The sequence below is a fragment of the Gasterosteus aculeatus genome, chromosome 11 (genome assembly GCF_964276395.1).
Source record: "Gasterosteus aculeatus chromosome 11, fGasAcu3.hap1.1, whole genome shotgun sequence".
Classification (NCBI taxonomy): domain Eukaryota; kingdom Metazoa; phylum Chordata; class Actinopteri; order Perciformes; family Gasterosteidae; genus Gasterosteus; species Gasterosteus aculeatus.
The window spans coordinates 3,985,350-4,006,832 of NC_135699.1; the positions used below are offsets into that span (position 1 = coordinate 3,985,350).

The 21,483-nt window shown below is 47.5% G+C and overlaps 2 protein-coding genes across 34 annotated transcripts in view; one reads left to right on the forward strand and one right to left on the reverse strand.

Moving 5' to 3' along the window:
• Positions 1 to 5,191, forward strand: part of nfixb (nuclear factor I/Xb) — a 102,899-nt gene extending 97,708 nt beyond the window's left edge. For all 33 annotated transcript variants that reach the window (XM_078084450.1, XM_078084453.1, XM_078084470.1 and 30 more), the window contains one exon: positions 1,452 to 5,191. In XM_078084450.1, the coding sequence (XP_077940576.1) occupies positions 1,452 to 1,466 (15 nt within the window). In that variant the 3' untranslated portion in view covers positions 1,467 to 5,191. The remainder of the gene's footprint in view (positions 1 to 1,451) is intronic.
• Positions 5,192 to 9,216: 4,025 nt separating this feature from the next.
• On the reverse strand, positions 9,217 to 15,248 carry rad23aa (RAD23 homolog A, nucleotide excision repair protein a). The gene is made up of 9 exons (XM_040190933.2): positions 14,670 to 15,248; positions 13,676 to 13,837; positions 13,089 to 13,294; positions 12,404 to 12,447; positions 11,899 to 12,026; positions 11,478 to 11,565; positions 10,942 to 11,072; positions 10,690 to 10,851; positions 9,217 to 10,521 (listed from the first exon to the last, which is right to left on the reverse strand). The coding sequence occupies exons 1-9, from the start codon at positions 14,733 to 14,735 to the stop codon at positions 10,408 to 10,410; spliced, it is 1,101 nt and encodes a 366-aa protein (XP_040046867.2). The 5' UTR covers positions 14,736 to 15,248; the 3' UTR covers positions 9,217 to 10,407.
• Between the last annotated feature and the right edge of the window lie 6,235 nt (positions 15,249 to 21,483).

Genomic DNA, 21,483 nt, shown 5'->3' on the forward strand with positions numbered 1-21,483 from the left:
CTCTGTCCTACACGACTCAACGCCCCATGTGGCCGAAAGTAGGCGAACCCCCCGGACACCCGAGGATGTCACCACAGAACGCCTCGCTCTGAAAGAACGACCACCTGAAACGGCTTTTAGCCAATAAAAAGGCTCTTCCAGCTTTGCGACAGATCTCTCCGTCAGCAGCGAGAGACTCGCAGCGAGGTCGACCTCCGGCGTTTAGACGACGAGGCCTTTCGCAGAGGCTTAAATATCACCATGGTCACCTCCATCCAAACCAAGAAAAACACACCAAAACAATACGGAGCATCTACATACTTTTTGCCAGTCCGTGCTTTTTTTCTGAATGCGCTCACTGATGCTCAGCACTGAGTGGGACACAATGTCTGGTTTGACTTTTGGAGGCAGAGCCAAAACACACAGCATTAATAGTTAGCATGTGCCTCACAAAAGAGATTGATGGGCCAATAAAAAGAAATGATAGATCACCAGACAAAAGAGCGTGTCAGCATGTGTGCATGTGGTGACTACGGGACAGCCGAGGATCTCGCTCGCTCTCTCTCGTTCGCTCTCGTTCTCTCCCGGCTGACATCAGTTGGCTCCGTGTGCCCTCTGGTGGCAGATGTGAGGCCCTGCGAGCCGGAGGAGGTTGGAAACGAGACACCTATGGTGGGGTGGAGATGGAGGGAGCGAAGCGGACAGAGTTTCGGCCCCCAACAGAAGTCACGTCCCGGCCGTCTCGTCACCCAGGGCAACCAGACATGATGTCATAGCCAGTTGATCTTGAAATTGAGGAGAGGGGTGCACTTCAGAGAGGGAGGGGCGGGGGGGTGGGGGGGGCAGGAAAGAAAAGAGGGTGGTCACTGTCTGCTGCCAAGGATTTAGTCGGAGTGTTTCACGGGAGACGGATGGATTGTGTGTGCAGGAGAGAGAACGCGAGCAACCAAGAAGGGAGAAGTTACAATGCCCAAGGCCTGCTGGGACAGTGCCCAGGGGGGGCAGGAGGCATAAGGGCCGGGCAAAGGGGGAGAGGGGGTCAAACAAAAGGCCGCAGAGGAGTTTCCGAGGCTCGACTGGTAGAATGTTGGCGTACCAGCACATGGCGCCGTATCCCGCAGGCCAAGCAGCCTACTTCATACAAGCAAGTCCAGTACGACACCACCGACCACTGCGATGAGTACAGATGTGTCAGGACCAAGTGTTGGATTGCATTGGTGTTCTTCAAAGTGGGGGCTCAATGGATGGAAGGCAGGATTCGGACGGTGAATTATTATTATAGATCTATAAAGAGTATAAAGGTGACCTTTGGGGTATCACGATTCTTTTAGCATCTGCCTTGGCTTTCATTGTCAATGTTTTTATTTTTACAAATAAACATTTAGTAAGAGGAGGGGCTATTAGACAGGTGTACCACGCAGTTACTAGTTTTGATACTAACATGACCCCCCCCCCCTTTTTTTCTTCTACAGTCTTGGTTCCTCTGACAAGATCTGTGCACAGACCCACAACTACAATTCTTTCTTTACAAACGGATTTAGAAAACAGTCGTCCTCCACCCAACGACCGGCCCAACCCCAGCGCTATTCCAGGACCCCCCCCCCCGGACACAAAAAACACAACCAAGCGGCACAGGAAAAACCACAGCAGCACGGCTTTCTTTAGAGAAACTCTGGACTCATTTATCCTGTCGGCAGTGACGAGACGTTTTTTCCCGGATCAACGGAAAAGATGAACGGAAGGACGAGGGAGAGGAAGAGGACGCCAGGATGAAGAAGGGTCAACGGGGGGAAACGGCAGCAAAGCAGCTCTCTCCTTTCAAAGAAGTTAAATAGAATCACAAAACACCACCGAACCATCAGCGACGCGGGAGGAGCCGGGGAACAGGAGAACGGTCAGCTTCTCCCAGCACACGTTGTGTAGACGAGCGGGGGGGGAATCGAAAAACAAACACAACAAATTTTGTTCTCACACAACATTCGAGCTCGGCCCACAGCCTCGATCCAAGCAAACGCGCCATTTGGTTTCCAATGAAAGCTGCAGTCCGCCTTCACCCAAAACAAAATTAAATTGACCACAAAGTCCCTTTTTTAGCCTGCGACTAACTGGAGAGCGACCATGACAAGACGCATCTGGGTTGAGGGTTGCACTGGGAGCTTGAATCAATTAACACTAATCTCAACGATGTGCACTACTTACCTACAAGGCATGGTAGGTGAACCGCTCGTGTCTATTTAAAGAGTTTTAAAGAGGAAAAAATCCAAGAAGGTGGCAAGGAGCCCCCGCGTGTCCCCCCTCGCCCCCACCACGCCGCTCACTTCCAATCATTTGAGCTCATTCTCACAACCCCCCCCCCCCACCCACCTACGCATGCGACGCACACACTTGCACAATCTGTGCCACGACCACAGCCAATATTTTATAAATGACAACACACACAAAGACACACACATTTTTGGATTGTACTGGTGTCGAGTCATTTCCTCCCACTCACACCCAGTAAGCCCAGTGAGCTCACTCTACCTGTTTGATTAGAAACGTCCCAACGTGAGCACATCGCTAGAGGCCGTTGACTGGCGGCTCTAGGCAGCAGCTATTGGTTCCCCCCCTTTGCCCTCTTGTGATGTAGATGATCGATTTTGTCTCTTGTGTGTTCTCTTATTTGAATTTATTCCTTTTTTGGATTTGTACTATTTTATAATTGTTTGTTTTTGAATGACAGCACCTTATAGAGAAACACAATGGGATTTTGAAGCGGTGTAGACAGGGTGGTCAGCTGACCTGGACCAAGTGGTACATGCCAAAACGTAGAGAGACATTGGGGAATGTGCTCTTTGCTTTGCTTCTTTTCTGCCGACAGTTGGACGAGATGATCGATACCGCTCAATTATGTGCACGACATATGAAGTTGCCGCGAGCAGCAGCTTAGCTTAGCAGCAGCTTAGCTTAGCAGGACACAAAGGTTCGAAGCTTCTGCTGGAGCCCTTTGCGTCAGTACCAACCTGACCAACCTGGGTTTGTGCCTCAGAACCATCCGAGGAGACGTCTTTGGACGCTGATCGAGGAGGTGATTGGATGAACCATCTGTCGATCGAACTCTTACCCATTCCAGTTATTGTGCTAAGCTAAGCGGCTTCGTCCCATACCTTCATCTTTAATGGACAAACTTGCGAGTGGTTTTGATCTTCTCATCGAACTCTCGGCAAAAGAAAGCAAAGGAAAGAGAGAAGTGGGTTTTCCCTCAGTGTCAAACTGGTTCTTTCCTTCTCAGAGCCACGTTAAGAAATTTGCCACCTACTGTATCCGGAGGAGCCCACAACGCAGGATTCTGACAATCACAGGAAGGCCATTTCCTGGGCAGCGTACCTGCTGAACCCCACAGGTCAACAGAAAGCTAAAGGAACACCAGCCCCAGCCCCACTATTTCGCCCTGGCAACCCCGCTGGTGGTGGTGGTGGTATATGGGTGAAAAAAGAAAAAAAAAGGCCGATGCAAGGAAGGGGAAGGTTGCTGAAGACGGGACCCAGAGTCTCCCTAGAGTTTACCCTGTTGTTTACACTCCCAGACGGGCCGCTGCTCCAAGAGCAGAGGGAGCCACACTGTGGAGCAAAATGAATATGTGACATATCTGGCTGTTAGCGGAGCGAAGGGGCCTGTAAGGCCGGCAGGAGGCCGACGATCACCCATGTGCCCCAGTTTGTGCTCGTTTTTGTTTCGGCGCATAGGATCAGGATATTGGTTGCCACGGTAATGCCCCCAACACACGCACTCACTCACACACCAGCGCCCCCCCCCCCCCCCCCCCCACCCCCTTTTACTATTTGTGAATCGATGAGCCATTGATGATCAAAAGCTGCACTAATACAATCGTACCAGCCGACTGTCTGACCGATTGCGCACCACTCGAGTGTTTTTCGAGTGGATGTGTCACTGGGATGTAATCCCACTGGCAGAGCACCGATCGCCGCATCGTAACTCACCGACCACCATTACGCCCCCCCACCCCACCCCCTACCACCCCCGCTGAATTCAATTCAAAGGGAAGTCTTAAAAAGAAAAGAAAACAGACAATCTGAGGAAACCTTTATGGTTGTTTTACACCACCAGCCCGCACGCGTTCCCTCCGATTCTCCCCCGTCAAAAGTTGAAACCCGCCCATCCGACCTCTCAAAATAACTGGACTGCCTGGCCACGTTCTTCACTGCAGGGAAACACGACATAGTTGACCGACCGAGTCGGGCGACCGGCGGCTTCGTAGAGAGAGAACCAGTTCCGCCGAGTGAAGGCGTCAGCGGCGGCCGAAGCGATTGCTTTTTCTAATCTATGGAAGTGCCTCTGTATTCCCATTATGCAATTTGTCAAACATGAATTCAGGTTCTTTTTTTTCTCACAGATAAGCTATAGCGAATGGTGAAAAAAAACACATTTATGTCAAGAGAGGGAGGAAAAGAGAGGAAATAAGGAAAAGGCGACAGCTCACTAGATAATCGCAAGCATCTTTATATATAATACACATATATATTTATAGATATATACATTTTTTTTGTTTTTTCATTTGCAAGATAAGCTCCGTGGCAGTCTAGTTATTTTTTGAAGCATGGCGTACATGGCGCAGTCATAGGATGCATCTCAAAAGCAGCCGGCCAACTAGAGCTCAAGCAGCAGTCTCTAAACCCACTCGGAAAGACGTCGCGCTCGGCGATGAGGTTAACGATAAAAAAAGATTAGGGTTTGATGTTTTCTTTCTTGTTTTGATGGGAAGTATTGTTCTTGAAACTAAATGATGTATGTCGATTGAGCCATGTGCAATGCCTTGGTAGAGGAACTGTGTTTGTTTGTTAGCGATTGTTTTGAGGGGTGTCACGAGAAAAGAGGGGAAACCCCCTCCAAAGTTGTTGTTGTTTTGTTGTTGTTTTTCAAGTCCACATGCTCCGGGACTCTAAATACGAGGGCGGCGAGAAAAATATCCCAGTCTTTACAAGTAAGTTTGGGAAAACCGTATTTTAAATTTGCTTTTTGTTGTTGTTTTTTCTTCTTTTCTTCGTCCTCCATTTATCATTTTTTCTTTTTTTAAAGGAATGAAAAGTCAATCTTCATTGATTTTTTTTTGTCTAAATGTGGGAGGGCTGAAGGAACAATTTTGCAACTCGTAAAAATATATATCACTATGAAAACCTGGTGCTCTCGTAAAGAATAAAGTACATTCAATCTCTATTATACAGAAATTGTAATAATCTAAAAATTAAGTGCACATTTTAGGAAAACATGCATTATTCTATTTTTCTTTTTCTTTTTACCGGTGAGGTGTGTGTGTGGGGGGGGGGAGGGTAATGTTCTGAAAAAGGTTGTTGTGACAAAATGCAAACCCCCACCCCCCCCAACCTACACACCCTAACAGAGCAGTCGTAGTGACAGCAGCTCGTCTCCGCCCCTCGCGTAGACCCTCGCGCGGGCCGGAGACCCTCGCGCGGGCCGGAGACCCTCGCGCGGGCCGGAGACCCTCGCGCGGGCCGGAGACCGCGGCGCACGTGCTGCCGGTCGAAGGAAGGAGCGACGCCGGCCTCCGTTCGTGCTCCGGCGTGACCGCGTCCTGTTGGCTCAGGGAGAGGGAACTATAGACGTCGATTCAAGTGACCCCCCCACCCTCCCCTCCCCTCCCCCAGAGAATCTCCCACTGTAAATGATTATAAATATGTTTGGTGACGTAGTGTTATAGACTCAGAACATCTTAAAGGTCGTCCCTAAAAAGTGCCTTTTGTTCACAGATTCCATCTCGTAATCCCGAGTGCCCATCTCGAAAGAAACAAAAAAATAATAAAAACACATAAAAGACGCCGCCCCCCCATTACCCCCTCCTTCATACTTCTATATCTTTCTCTTCCTCTTCTTGGAGCTTTTACAAGCAGTATACATAGTACTAAAGGACATTGGTGTGATTTTGTTCCTCTTTTTGGTGTTGAAAAATTAAGAAAAGCATAAAAAAAAGAAAAAAAGGCAAAAAAAAAAAGATGTCTTGCTTCTCTTCCTCCGTATCTTGTCTTCTGTCTATCTCGGACACTGGAGTAGTCTGTAGCGGCGTAACCCTCCCCCTCCCTCCCCCCTCTTTCTTTCTCCCATTTCTTGAATAGTGGGGCTGAAAAAAAATGAATACGCGGAGAATTTTGTTTTTTTGTTTTTTTTTGTCTGAGCAGAATGCAGTTAGCTCACATGTTATTCTTGTCTGTACGCTTTCACATTGTATTACCATACCCATCTTCTTCAGCTTCTCCATTCAACAGCTAATGTAAGTGAACAAGTTACACCACGGGGCTCTGGGCCCCTGCTGGGGGGGGCGGAGCGAACAAATAGTTCCCACCCACCGGCCCCCTGTGGAGCGAGGAGAGCACTCTTGGAAAACTTGGGGGTTTCGGGCCGTATGCGAGACGTCCAGTTTTATTGCGAGTCCAGGCAAGTTTGTTCGTAATGCTTGTTTCTATCTATTTATTTTTTTTATATTTGAATTTGGATTTTGATTCTTCATTTTTTTGTTATTGTTACTGCGTTGAGATCTTCAATTAAGCACCTTTCTAGTGGTTGAATGCGACCAGCTATTTTGATCTTATTTCATATTTTTTAAGGACTTGAAGCACCTTATAAAGCGGACCGGTTCCACAGCCGGCGACTGAAAGGCCCAAAATGTAACCCGATCACACGCCGACCCGCCGCGGTCTAACAGAGCGCTTCCAGAAAGTCAGTCGGAACAAAAACAACGTAGGAGGGGACTTTAGAGAAAAGCAACGGGGGGATTTCACCAGCAAAAGTGATTTATACATTTAGAAATAAAGGAAAAAAATGGTATGCGTGCAACTATTTTTTCTTTTTACTTCAATCATGCAAATGAAGCCAGCAGCAGTATTATCAATCAAGCCTTCGACCAGTAAAAGCGCCACAGCTTGAGAAGCCATAGTAGAGACGAGCGCTGCGCAGGGCCGCGTGTGTGCGTGCGTGGTTGTGTGTGTGCGTTTACCCCCCCGCGCCTTTCAAAGAGCCCAGTCACACCTTGTTGTCGAACCGTCCGCTGTTTCATTTTTAAAAAGTGGTATTCTTTTTTTGTTTTTATCACGTATTATAGGATGCTGGGCCGTGTTTAGTGTAGACTGAGGCCCCCCGGCCGGCCTTGCCCCCCTCCCACCATGAGTGCTGCTCCTCCTCCATCAGGACCCCGTAACCCCCCCCCCCCCCCCCCCAGAGCCCATGGTGAAATGCATGTGTTAATTACAGTTTCTTTTCCATAATAATAATAAAGAGAAAAAAACAGTATGAAAAGATCACCACCTTGACTTGATTGAATAAAAGGATGTTCTTGGCTGTACTTCGCCTCTCATTATTACTCGTTCTCAAGCGGCGCCTTGCTCACACACTGCTGGGCTCCATGGACAGTGGAGGAAGAGCCTGGACTTCTAGGTAACGAAAGTGCCAGGTCCACAGTAGATGTAAAGACACCGACACAAGGTACAAAGATGAGTCCTGCATTAAAAAGCACTGATTCAAGTGTTCCATTGCTGATCGTGTTATTACGCATGTATCACTGTGCGAGCAGCATTTTACTGCTGTAGCTGAAAGGTGGAGCTGGATTTACCTACTTCCTGTACTGGACTCGTACTACTTGTATGAAGAAACAAGTGTCTAACGTAAAAGCACCTGAAAACTGATTATTAAAAACAATTATTAGTTATCATCTACAAAGTGATTTGTATGCTTCATCAGAATTGATTTTTAAGGTAAGTGTCCAGAACCATAGACGGTTATTTTTGACCAGTTTAGCTCCATTAAAGGTACCGTGTACAACGTTCTGAGCATTAATACAGCATACACAACTACTGTCTGTTAAGCAGTGGTCACCAACCTGCTTAAGCCCGAGATCCCTGACCTCTGCCTTGGTGACACAAGGGATCGACCAAACAATAAAAGACTGTCCAGACCGGTGGTGTTCCACTCATTTTAGGTAAGGGACCACATTCTGCCCACTTTGATCTCAGACCAGTAATGATAGACGGTCCGATCGGTATTAAAAAGCAAACATACATAGCATTCATTTAAATATGTAAATGCTTTGACATCAGCTTTGTAGTTGTGGCGTTGACAACTACATCACCTTCTCCATTCAGGGAAACCCCGTTTAGACACGTTTCCTTCTTCTAGCGCCGTTAGCTTCTAGACGCCAGCTAAGGACGCCGTGTTAAGTAGAAACCCTAAGCAGCCGTACGGTGGGAGCAGGGCGGCGTGTTGTCATCACCCCCTGAGCGTGGTCGCTGGAGTTCCGTTAGCGCTACTGGGCGTTTTAGCGCCTTGGTTTTGGTTCAGTCTCAAGGCTCTCATCAGCATGGCAGCGGGAGACCAACTGCTGGACAATAAGTAATAAGATGAGTGCTTCTCCAAATTGAGATTCGTTATACAATTTGCATTTTAGGTTTTTCTTTCCAAGTATCTTTGCCAACTCCTTACGATTACCTGTATGGGCGTAAATGGTGGCTTAAGCTACACGTCACAGTCACACAGTGAATCAGGAGTTGGATTAGATTCTCAAACCCTACTATTCTGTATTTACAGGTTTTATTTAGGTTTTGGTCCCCAGCAGCTTGTGTTTCCCTCCAGCAGGCAGACGGGGAAACAAGCCGCTTTGTTTGCTTCAGCGGTTCCACAGCCAGATTAACCCAGAGACTCCTGCTGGTGCCCCATTAGCACCATCATCTTACACCATCATCTTACGCTCTGAATGTGGTGCAACGTGGTCGTTACCTGAATGAGACGCAGACTATTTCCGATTGAACGCGTTCACGGTCCGACATTAAGATGAGAACCTTTCCAACTATAATAAACCCAATAACAGCGTTAGCTAAAGGGAACAATCTGCACATCTGCGTCAGGTAGAAGCTTCTTCTTAGTCAAACCTTAACACGCTGTGGCGTAGCCGCTGAGTTGAGTCCATAGTCGGTCTGTCAGGCTGGTTTAGATATTTGCCAATGCACATTTCTAAAATGACACTAGATTATTCTTTACAACCATAAACAATTACCCGTTTGTAATTCTTGATAGGAGAGGGAGCTTTCACAGGACTAAAACTAAATGACAAGCAACCACAACAAATTTACTGGTATTTTAGTAGTAAAAAGAATAAAATGTGGAAGTTGTGTTGCTTTTCTGACTCATCTCTTTCCATACGCAGGGCAGCAAACAGCGCCACAAGATTTAAACAAGTGATATTAGCATTTCTTTTATTCAGAATTTAATCTACGCCTTATTAGAACTCTTCTTCAATCAAATGTAATGGTTTAGGGTAAAACCATTTCCATCTCATTTCGGATCGGTGTAGTTTGTTTCTTTTGATTGTCTGAAAGCTAAAGGAAAAATAAAAAGCTCCTGCTGACACGGTTTGAACCCCCTGCAGATCTGGTTTAGACCTCACCACCGCCGCACACAAATTTAAATGCAAATAATTGCATATGACACTTTAAAATGTGGATATTGAATCGTTTACGCAAACCTTTAAACTGCCTTCACACATGTGGGCAAACGTTGGCAAACATTGAATGTTTAGAATGTGAGCCCTCCAGATCAAATAAACCAATGTGGGAAACGGGCAAAGAAATATATAATATAGAACATCTGGCCCAATGAGGCAGGAAAACAGTTTTTACCTCTTTTAGATGTTAAGTGGCACAAATATTCTTATGGGTTAATTAGCAGACAAATCCTTCCACGTTTGGGTAACAAAGTGAACACAACAATCAGACGCTTCTTAGTCAGTTTAGTTTCCTTTACCCCCCCCCCCTCCCAATCAGACTGATGGACCCACCCCCCCCACATCATGTCAGACACATACATTAGGTGCAGTACAGTCCGTCTCTGCCCCCCCACGGTAGGACGTACGAACATGAGGCTCACATACAAGCAGTTACACATACTGATAATGATGAACATGTGCTTCCATACGAGCCAACTGAAGACCAGAGAAACTTGATTACTTCCCCAACTCGCCTGTATTGCATCCAGCTGCACACCGACATGCGCGCACACTCTCTCTCTCGCACACACACACACGATTAACCCCCCCTCCCCCTCCAAATCAAATTATAGATCTCCCCCTGACAAAGATCACACATTCCATTGGAACACACGTGACCTTCGTCCTCCCTCTTTCACACCGCGGACATCCACGTCTGATCTTCCGGCACACGACCTCCTCTTTGTGTACTTTAAGCGTGTGACACCCGCCGCCACGCGCCGTCGCCCCTTCCTGTCCCACACCCTCCCAGCCGCCACCCCCCTCCTCCCACCCCCCGTCGGGGGTTGAGCCCAGGTCGGTGGCTGTACAATAAAATTTGGGGAGCAGTCTTTTTATGCTGAGCTGGGGCGGGGCAGGAGGGCGGAGCAGGGAGGCGGCGCCGCTCAGTCGTCCTCCAGGCCCTGGTTGAGGAGGAAGTTGGCTGCCAGGTTCTCGTTCTTCTCGCAGGCAAAGTAGGCCTGGATCACCAGCGCCTCGGGGAAACCCAGCGCTTTTAACTGTGGGAGGAGAGGACAGTGAGGACAGTGAGCCGGGGAGGACAGTGAGCCGGGGAGGACAGTGAGCCGGGGAGGACAGTGAGACGGGGAGGACAGTGAGACGGGGAGGACAGTGAGCAGCGACAGGATGTGCTTCTCATTTCCAGCAGAAGAGTTTTCCACACTCACCCTTTCGATGGCTTCCTTCTCCTGAGGTGTAACCTGGATGTAGTTGACAGGCGCGCCCTCCTCCCCCGCTGCCCCCAACTCTCCAACTTCTGGCGCCTCTCCCCCCTCTCCCACTGGCTCGTTCAGCATCTGGATGAACAACTCCTGATGCTGACTGATTTGCTGGGGGAGAAGGAAGAGGTCGTGGTTAGAATCCACCCGGCGCTAAAGGGAGGGTGGGGGGGGGCGCTGTGTGTCGGTGGAGATGGTCACCTGTAGCAGCTGAGGGTTCTCCCGGCCTAGTTGCTGGAGCAGAGCTGGCAGCAGGGTGGGGTTCTGCTGGATGGCCTGTCTCATGTGCAGAAACTGCGGCTGGGTCCGCAGGAACGCAAGTGGGTTCTCTCCTTAAAAACGCCACGCAGAACAAATAACCATCAGTACCCCCCCAAAAAATAGAATAGATTACATGCAGGACAACTCAGGTCTTCCTCATTCCCTTTTGCCGGTTCACAAGTAGCACAATGAGTTAATATTCAAACCTCAGAACTTTCGAATGTTTGCCTGTTTTGCATCAAAAATAACTGGTGTCTATCAAAAGAAATTAGAATGATCTTATTATCAATTAATTGACAAATCAGCTGTTGTCCCAATAATAAAAAGTCTTTCCACCCAGAGACACACGTCACACATGAACGCGTTGTGAGGAAACAACGAGGTGGCAGACAGCAACGCACTCGTGACCTCGGCAAAGAAGCATTCCGAGACAAACAAGTCACATGTCAAAGTAGAGAAACGGCCGTGTGCCTCACCTTCGGCTAGAGGCGGGGCTTCAGGGGGTCCAGACAGGGGGGCCTGGGCCGGGGGGTTGCTCTCCTGGACCGGGCTGCTGGGGATACCCTGGCAACACAACACCGCTGTTAATCTCACACTCACAGGTAGAGATCAGACCATGCGGGTTAGTCGGTGACTCGCTTGACCCGTGTGTGTTTTCTCAGATCAGAACTGGCTCGCTAGCAGCTGCCACTCTGCACTCATACGTTTGCTGTTGTTATCGTTGTCATAGGAACACGGCTCCCACCCTCCAGTTTAGCTTTAGCATATGTGACATGTGTGAGCCTGCTGGAGACGGGGGGCGTAGACTATGCCTGCTGTTTATTAGCATTTGGTCCATGTGTAGGAAACAAGCGCTGAGCAGACATGGATGTGTGTGTGTGTGTGTGTGTGACTCACCGTGAGCAGGTACTCCACGGCTCTGTGCGGGTTGTTGAAACTGGCCCGTAGCGCCGCCACCACTCGCTCCCTTTCGTAGCCCATCGACATGATCTCGGTGAGCATGGACTCGTACTCGGCTCCGGTCACTGAAAATGCAGCGCGCACACACACACACACACACACACACACACAGTTACTGACTGCAAAACTACAAATGTGCTTTAAATCACTAAGAGCTAATTAAAAACCACTTGGTCACATGACAGCAGGAGTCACTGTTTTACATTCAATGATCTATAAGTGGACCGATGGGAACCCCCCCTGCCCTCTGTGGCACCACAACAACGGGACGGAGTATTTTTGTTACAGTCCAAATATAGAAACCACACTGCGGCCTGAAAGGTCCCCGACAGCAGATACAATTTATGGCCCAACAAATATAAACCTACATTTACACTGAATTCTGTGGTGTGAACCCATTTATGACATTCTATTGTCTAAAAGGACTTTGTGCGTTACCTACCGAGCGCTGAGGAAGCATCCAAACCCTGACCGGCGGCGCTGGAGCTACGAGACGAGGAGGAAAGTCAGACAACACGCTGCAGCGTAATGAGACGCACAATGACCACATCCACGTCTCCATTCCTTCCTTTGGACGGCTCATTTTTCTGTGTGATTTGTCTTGTTATCCATGTCTCACTGCCCAAGGTTACACACCCACCGCCATGACAAAGTGCTTGTATGTCTAACATACTTTGGCAATAAATGTTCCTGATTCCTTTAAGTAAATAATTGGCTTAGATATTAGAGAACATCAATGTTAGATCTTAGTGACCTCACTGCCACACAGCTGTAGGTCTGCAGCACATCTGCTTAGAGAGTCACTATCATAACACAGTAAGGACAATTTAAGCACACTGATACAATAAAGAACATGTCAATTATGACACAGCAAGAAACCAGGCATCATTTATAACCATTTAACAAATCAACGCTAGTGAAGCGGACCCTTAATTGAAAGTAGCTAAATTAACGGTTATTTATAATAAATGAAGGCATTCAAACGTTATGTTCTGTAGTGCTCATTTAATGACGAATGACTAACTCAAAAAGTCACCTGTAAGTCATTAAAAGTTGGACAATGAGGACTACCGAGTTAAATATTGAACTTTGGTTTTGTAAAGTGGATTCTCCCAGACGGCTTCTACCTGGCCGGCTGCGGCTCCGTGGCGTCGGCGCTTGGCTCCTCTTTGGCCTCCTCGGGGGGAATGGGGACAGCTGCCGGGGCAGCGACTGGGGCCGAGGTTGTAGCCGGGACAGCTGTCGACGTGGAGCCAGAGTCCTGCACAGAGGGTTTGGGGGCTTCCGAGGCCGGGGGCGAGGTGGCAGCGGCAGCTGCGGCGGTGGGCTTAGCCTTTCAGCAAGTTCAGGAGACGGTGTGGTTAGACCCGTGTTGTGTATACACAACATTCAGAATCAGTCCCCACTGTCTGGCCCAACTAGGGGCTTGGCTCACTATTTTTTGCGTTGTGGTCGCCTGTTCTGTAGCTGCCTCTTGGATACAGGTTTACGAGCCGGGAGCTTTGATTTTAAATGAGGTTGCCGCCCAGTAAAATCCAGAGGATAAGATACAGATAAAGACTCGGCACACACTTAGAGTGATGAGTAAAGCTAGTGTAGGAACTATTACTATTACTCATTGGGCCTTTAATTGTATAAAAATGTATTTTTCAAAATCCACATAAGTAAACCACACTAAAACGTCAGCAGGACATGCAATCCACTATGATCTTACCTTGGAAACCATCACCACCACAAAGTTCTTCTCATCAATGTTGTAGTCTTTAATGGGCGTGTCATCTTGCAGGATCTTTCCGGCATATATCAGCTTCTGCCCAGATACGGGAAAGTTGTCTTTTCCTCTTTCCGTTTCTATCTTCTCTTTTAAGGCCTTCACCTGAGAAAAGAGGAGAGGAATATTAACCATCGACACACAAGGACTTCCCAATTTGTCTCGCAATGCTTTTATTTCTAATCACTAATATCCATTAGATGTAATAAGGTGTAGTAAGATGCCCGGCTTGGATCCATGACGTCACAGGAGCTCAACTTTCTACAAATGGTCCAGGCGGACCAGTGTCCTCAGCGGGGAGGGAGGCTTAATGGCTGACTTGCTAAAGTGGGATGAGTAAGACCAGTTTATTCCACATGCAGCGTATCCCTCCGCACACTATAAAGGGGAATAGGGCGCAGTATCTGGGTGGTGTGCGCTGTGAGTAACCCTGCTGGCCTAGCTAGCGCCATGTCAAATTGTGTGAACATGCTAACAAACTTAGCCAGCGCCAATAAGGAGGCTCGTCGTAATTAGCAGTGTCATAAGCGTTAGCATTAGCAATGACAGTCGATCCGTACGGGGCGGGCGGGGGGGAAGCTCGTGGTCGCCACAGACGTCGCCGCTGAACAGTCTCGTTTACATTGGGTGTTTCTGACGAGCAGCGACGGCCCGACGGGGCGAACTTAAAACGACAAGAAACCCGGTGGCGTCGCGAGGACTTTTGTTAACGTGCTGCTAGCTAACTAGCTAGCGGTTGCGAGTGAGCTTTAGCGATGTTTTGGACCCGCTTCGCGCACGTGCCGCTGCCTGGCCCCGCTTTCGTAGAGACTGCGTTAAATGCTATCGTGTTGGAAATGTCAAATACAACTGTTAAGTCTACACGCAAAGGTGAGACATTGCACCCCCAGCTGGTGCTGTTAGCTAAAAGTTAGCAAGTTAGCTAGCAGCCACTCACCGTTTGCTCGGGGTCTATCTCGATCTGGATGGTCTGCTGTTGCAGCGTTTTCAGCGTGATCTGCATGGTTGCGGTCAGAAGGGCATCCAGCGGAGAAATAGTCGGTCGCTGAGCAGTTAATTTGTTGTTAAGTTTGGCGTTTCTGGGGAGACAACGACGAGCCGAGAAATGTGTGTATCCATGAGCACTCAGCAAATCGCCATCTTTGGTGACAAGTCGCTGGTGCGGCGAGAAGAGCTGAAGCTCCGCTGCGTGGGACGAGATTTGCGTCTGCACGACGCGACTATGCTAAATCTGTTATTAACAGTGAACAGAGACCTTTCAGTGGACTTGATTTATTTAAAATATACAAGTGCACTTTAATCCTAAATAATTAAATGAGAAAAATAATCAGATATGCAATCACAACTTGTTGAAGATCCACTTAGAATATGACAACTTAAACCGGATTGTTGATAACCTTTTCTTTTTATTGAGAATATACATCCAAGGCTATTCATATGTCTGCGTATCCTAAAACTCTTAAAGGCCCTGTCCGCCCACACAGGTGTTAACTGTCCCGTGGTTGATTGGCCCTGTGGTCAGTTTGAAGCTGGGTGGAGCTATGATTGGAACAATATGATGTCACAGGACTCTACCGACCAATGGGAACGATGCCCGTTAAGGGCGGGCCCTTAACGTTTCACAGGGGATTGATGGAGATATCAATCAAGTCCAGTCAGACGTGTTGTCGTTAAATCACAGACAATTGATTGCTTTGATTCACCAGCTTTGATAAACCATTTTATAGAACCTTCATAAAAAGGAACATCCTAAAATATATACTTCTTATGTTTTTTTTCAGAAAACTCAAATAATAAACTGGTCAGTGGCACATTTTAGTTTTTTTTAATCTGCTCTGACCCGTCATGGACACAGCAAGGTAAGTTAATAAGGAAGGGTTTCAGTATTTGTTTTTTTTACCAGAAACCTGAAAAACGGCGTCCGCCTGATTTGTCATGAGACTGTAGCCTTGTGTCAGAAATCTAATGTAAAGAAAAACATGTCCGTTCATACAAAACGCTATCAGAGACCAGCGTGCTGGAAAACGTGAAGCAATCCAAGATAATTTAAGCACACAATATTTATGTTTTTCGGTAACCTTTCGGCGCGCTGTTTGACTCTGTTCCCAGTTGAAGTGCTAAGGTAACCGGCTGTAGGCTTATGTTTGAAGCAAATCCTGATTATTATGTCATTACTAATATGGTGTTTTGTGTCTGGATTACAGAGACTCTTGAGAGCTGATCGACAACATTAGAATATTCTTTGGAAAGGCAACCTCTATATTCCATATCTGCACCGTCTATAAGCAAAAATAACTAGTATTAGTAGCCGCTCTAACACCATGGCATTCAAAAGTTTCATCTGCATGTAAATGTGTTGACAGTTGGTGCGAACACCTTTACCTGGCTCTTTGAGAGCGTGCGTTTGTTACTATGGAGATGTATCTCCCTCGCGCAGCCACACGCGCACTGGTCATGCAGTTCGCCGATGCGGCCAGCAGGGGGCGGCGCTGGACCGCTCACAGACGGACCGTGGGTGCCGCAGATGGCGTCACGTGACCCGGCAACGAGGGAGAACGGAGAGCCGCGAGCCGCAGCACGAGATTTAAAAAGCAAAACGGTTTCCTCGGTTGCGGTTGTTATTGGCCGGCTCTTTGTGCGTTTCACTGGGTCCGACAGGAGATGGAGAGGCCCGGCGGCGATGACTGTGACTCAAAGCCGGGTCGGTGGGGGGTTGCTGTTGGACTGCCGCAATAATCTAGATGTAATCAACCGGATAATCCTAATCTGACAATCATTACCATCCACATCACCAAATTACACACAAGCGATAGCCAACAGAAAGATGTAGACCAGGTGTGCCGCCCCGGCCCTGAGGCAAACCTCCCAGCGAGCATTGCAACATGAATCTTTTATCGAATTACCCCATGATCGATCGCTCAATGCCAAGTTTGTCCTTTTCCCTTCCGGTTGCTGCTCCACCTTTCTCCTCCTGTCTCCTTCCCTTCTTTCCTCTCCCTCAGATTGTTCTGTGTTCTTCACCCGGCCTCTTCAACAACCTTCCTCTGTTTTATTCTCCCACCTGAGGTTGTCCTTCTCTTCTGTTCCCAAGGAATGTAAAGGAAAGACAACGATAAAGGAAAAGGAGGAAGGAAAGGAGAGGGGAAAGGACTATCGGGAGGTAGATGAAGTGAGGGGAAAATAGAATAAGATTGAGAAGGAAGAACGTGTGTGTGTGTTTGTGTGGTGCCCTATATGTGTGTTCATCTGGGTTAATTCTCAAGGACAGAACTATTAAAGATTAACAAGGAACCACCATGTTTTATTGAGAGAGGCACTGTTTGAGGGCACATGGCTTCGAAACACAGACTTACTAAAAGTGCTTCTTGTGTGTGTGTGTCTCCGCAGGCTTCTATATTTTGTCCAGAGCAACAATAAAAAAAGGGTCCTTTCTGAAAAGCTGTGTCGTGACGGTGGGCACGGTGCTCTAGCTGCAGAGCTGGAGCTCCAGTAGTGGCGTTGCTTCATGTCATGTGACTTTATGTCTATCATGTTGGAAACCTCCAGGATCAAATAGTTAGTGGTTACAGTGGGACACGGAGGTAGAATGAAGTGGTTACAGTGGGACACGGAGGTAGAATGAACTGGTTACAGTGGGACATGGAGGTAGAATGAAGTGGTTACAGTGGGACACGGAGGTAGAATGAAGTGGTTACAGTGGGACACGCAGGTAGAATGAAGTGGTTACAGTGGGACAGGGAGGTAGAATGAAGTGGTTACAGTGGGACACGGAGGTAGAATGAAGTGGTTACAGTGGGACACGCAGGTAGAATGAAGTGGTTACAGTGGGACAGGGAGGTAGAATGAAGTGGTTACAGTGGGACACGGAGGTAGAATGAAGTGGTTACAGTGGGACACAGAGGTAGAATTAAGTGGTTACAGTGGGACACGGAGGTAGAATGAAGTGGTTACAGTGGGACAGGGAGGTAGAATGAAGTGGTTACAGTGGGACAGGGAGGTAGAATGAAGTGGTTACAGTGGGAAACGGAGGTAGAATGAAGTGGTTACAGTGGGACACGGAGGTAGAATGAAGTGGTTACAGTGGGACACGGAGGTAGAATGAAGTGGTTACAGTGGGACAGGGAGGTAGAATGAAGTGGTTACAGTGGGACACGGAGGTAGAATGAACTGGTTACAGTGGGACATGGAGGTAGAATGAAGTGGTTACAGTGGGACACGGAGGTAGAATGAAGTGGTTACAGTGGGACACGGAGGTAGAATGAAGTGGTTACAGTGGGACAGGGAGGTAGAATGAAGTGGTTACAGTGGGACACGGAGGTAGAATGAACTGGTTACAGTGGGACACGGAGGTAGAATGAAGTGATTACAGTGGGACACAGAGGTAGAATGAAGTGGTTACAGTGGGACAGGGAGGTACAATGAACTGGTTACAGTGGGACATGGAGGTACAATGAACTGGTTACAGTGGGACACGGAGGTTCTACCTCGTGTCACACTACAGCCAGTTGTGCAATAGTGTTCCAGCATATGTACGCTGATCAGTAGTCTACTTTGTGTTATTCATCATCTCTGTATGCGCCATAACTGTCTCTGTATTCCTTTAAAGGGGATATGTATAATGTATAATTTATGTTTACGGTCAAATCAGCAGCGGGATTCATCACGTTGCCTCGTACTACCACAACTAAATCTTTCTGTGACATCAAAAAATTATTTGTCCTAGCTCATTTCCTAAAAACTAAGACCCCGCCCCACCCAAAACGCAAACATTAAAAACAAAAAGATACTTTCATTTATCTTAAAATGAAATGTATAACAAACTCCTCATTTTCATCAAATATATTCACGATGGTGCCATATGTTCGAGTCTGCTATCAAAGCATTCTTCGACGTTCACTGCAATAAAGCAGTCTTTCTACAGAACAGTTGGAAATGGTTCATCATCATAAATATAAAGTTGTGATGGGTTCATCCCCGAAACCATTGCTCCAGAGGCCCGTGGCTCCTAGAATAAACCCTCCGCGTTCATCAATCATGGCATTATTATTCAGAATGGCGGTGAGATGTCTCACCGCTACTTTATTGCAAGTAGTCTCCGTTTGGCTTTACCTGAGGCTCTTACGCTTTATGTAAACAATCTCAACCCAATCAACAAAGACATCGAGTAGCAGAGGCAATTATCAGCAAACGCCCACAAGATATTCATGCTAATCCCAATAGCTTCCACTCCATTTTGTGTTTGGTGCTAATAACCAGTCACACGGTTGCCAATTAAAGCTTCACAACATAGAATTAGTCAACGATTAATCGTGAGCATGTTAGCGTGGCGGCGCTCAAAGCTTCGCAAAGTTTAGGTCCTTTATTATCATTATTACTTTTGATCATGCAACCCAACGGACATGCAGGATTGGAGACACTGAATGGCATAGACACGGTCTCACGGTGAAAAAAGTTTAAATGCTCAGATAATAAAAAGTTAAATCACATTTTCCAGTGTGAGTGCTGCCGCTCTCTCTCTACCTTTTGTTCTAAGCGGGTTCTGTAATAGCAAGCTTGTTTTATCCGCTGGTTCAATTGGCTACACAATAGTTACAGCTCGCTGTTGGTTTTGGCACTAAATCACTATTCTTTGTGTGCAATTTGTTAAAGTTCAGATTACAGTTTTTGAGTTGCAGGTTTCTATTCAAACTCTTTTATATGTAGAAACATGAAGCGCGGGTCTGCGTGTTTGTTACGCATTTGCCCAGATGATCTCCCCCTTTTCTCCCCTGTGTGAACATTGAGGAACAAGCCGCTTCGCACCGTCAGATGGAGTGGGTGGACGCGCGGATTCAGCGTTTCAGTTCAGCCACCCCTCGACGTCCCAAAACGCACAGGCCTCGTTTTTGAAGGTGACATCCCCCCCCCCCCACCCCCCACTGGCACGTCTGTTGGTTCCCAATGGCGACGGCGGAAGCGCGGCTCCTGCAGCAACAGCTCAGAAGCCTCGCTGGGTAAACACGGACTCCCGTGGGACTGGGAGAGCTGGTAATGACACCGCGGTGGAAAAAACATGGTGCAAACACACACACACACACTCACACTGAGGGAACACACTGGGGACCGGGTGCTTTAGTTGACAACTCCATCATGTCTCCCTCCCTCTCGTTTTCTCACTTCTATCTATATCTGTCCCTCCTAACCCCTGTCTCTCCATCACGGCATTCTCCCTTATTCAGCCCAAACTGGGCCACGGAGCTCAACCCTATCCAGCTATTGCACACGCAGACACACACATACGCACACACACCGAGAGCCAATGCTAATTAGCTGTACAAACGGGCCTCGGCTCGCTCGGCGCTCGTGCGTGCGTGTCGGGGTGAGAGAGGGGCAGCGCGCTGTTAACTAACCAGTGTGTCGGGATTCCTTTTTCTGTCCTCAATTACGGAAATGAAGCTTGGCCCCCGAGTGAACCTCGTCCCCCGACGCAGGGATGCAGGGGACAGGGAGGAGGAGAGACATTAAAGAGCGTTATCTTTCAATTTATCTATGGCGGGCAGAGAGGGTGATACACTATTCCTTTTAAGGCCAAGACAGGAGGCCAAAGTCAGAGCTCTAAAGTCGGACGCCGCGCGGTTCACTGAAGCAGAGCCTTCGTCTCCGTATACGGTTGTGGACAGAACATTCCTTGAGAACTTTGAGGTAACCACCTTGTGAATACTGACCCATTTTTCTTCAAGACTACTACACAAAGTGTATTAATCTGTGGCTATAGAAATAGATCCCAACACTATTTGCTTCATAGCAGATATTTGTTACCATGGCGGCCATATATTCATGTATGAAGAACTGAAATTGACAACAGTGTAATACAGGTATAGCAAACTTTACCCGGTCACGCCACAAGTACGTGTCACGCCCTTTCATACAACACGAGAGTGAACAATTTTGACGTTTGTGTAAATAATAATAAGCACATGATTGACAGCTGCACTAGAGCGCTTTTGAGAAACGTACCCTTAAATTTGATCAGGTATCTAAAAGGCTTACTTGTGTGTATCTAATTCACACACGAGTAAGCCTTTTGTCGTCTGGTCCGCAACAGCGTTCAGCACATGATGTCACGGTTTCTGCCAGTTGTGTCATAAAGACTGAGCGATTGCTGAAAATGCTTTGAAACAGAGAAAAAGACAAAAAGACGCTGCTATGGCAACCCCGCAGGCGGAAAGCACTTTGGCTCAAGTAGCATTTGTGCACCATTCGAGCAGGTCGTCGGTGAAAAGACGTCGGACCTGTCAGAAAATGAGCCCCTTCAGTGAAGAACAGTAGGAGAAAAAGGTTCAGCTGACCTGGTGCTTTTTGTCTTGGAACAAAGAAAGCCTGAATGCCACTGTGGGTCTCTAGTGAAGCTTTGTTTTATCACGACTGCACAGTGTTGTATTTGCAGACTACGCAATACCTAGTGTTGTGTAAGATGCATAGACTACTCTGAACCCTAACCTCGTGACAGAAAAGTACAAACCTCAAACATGATCTGACTGAGGGGGGGCAGATGAGCCTGATGATCTTTATTTACATTTTTTGTATGAAGTTGTACGACACTGGTGTCATTCATCCGACAGCTACAGTTAATTAATAAGCAACAACAGCAAAATAAAAAAAAGATTTTTTAGGGAAAAAGAAGCCAATGCAGAAGTCTGAGGTCTTCTTAATGACTGCATGATGTTCATTTGGTAAATGTCCATTCATGTTAAAGTAGACCTGCATTCCAG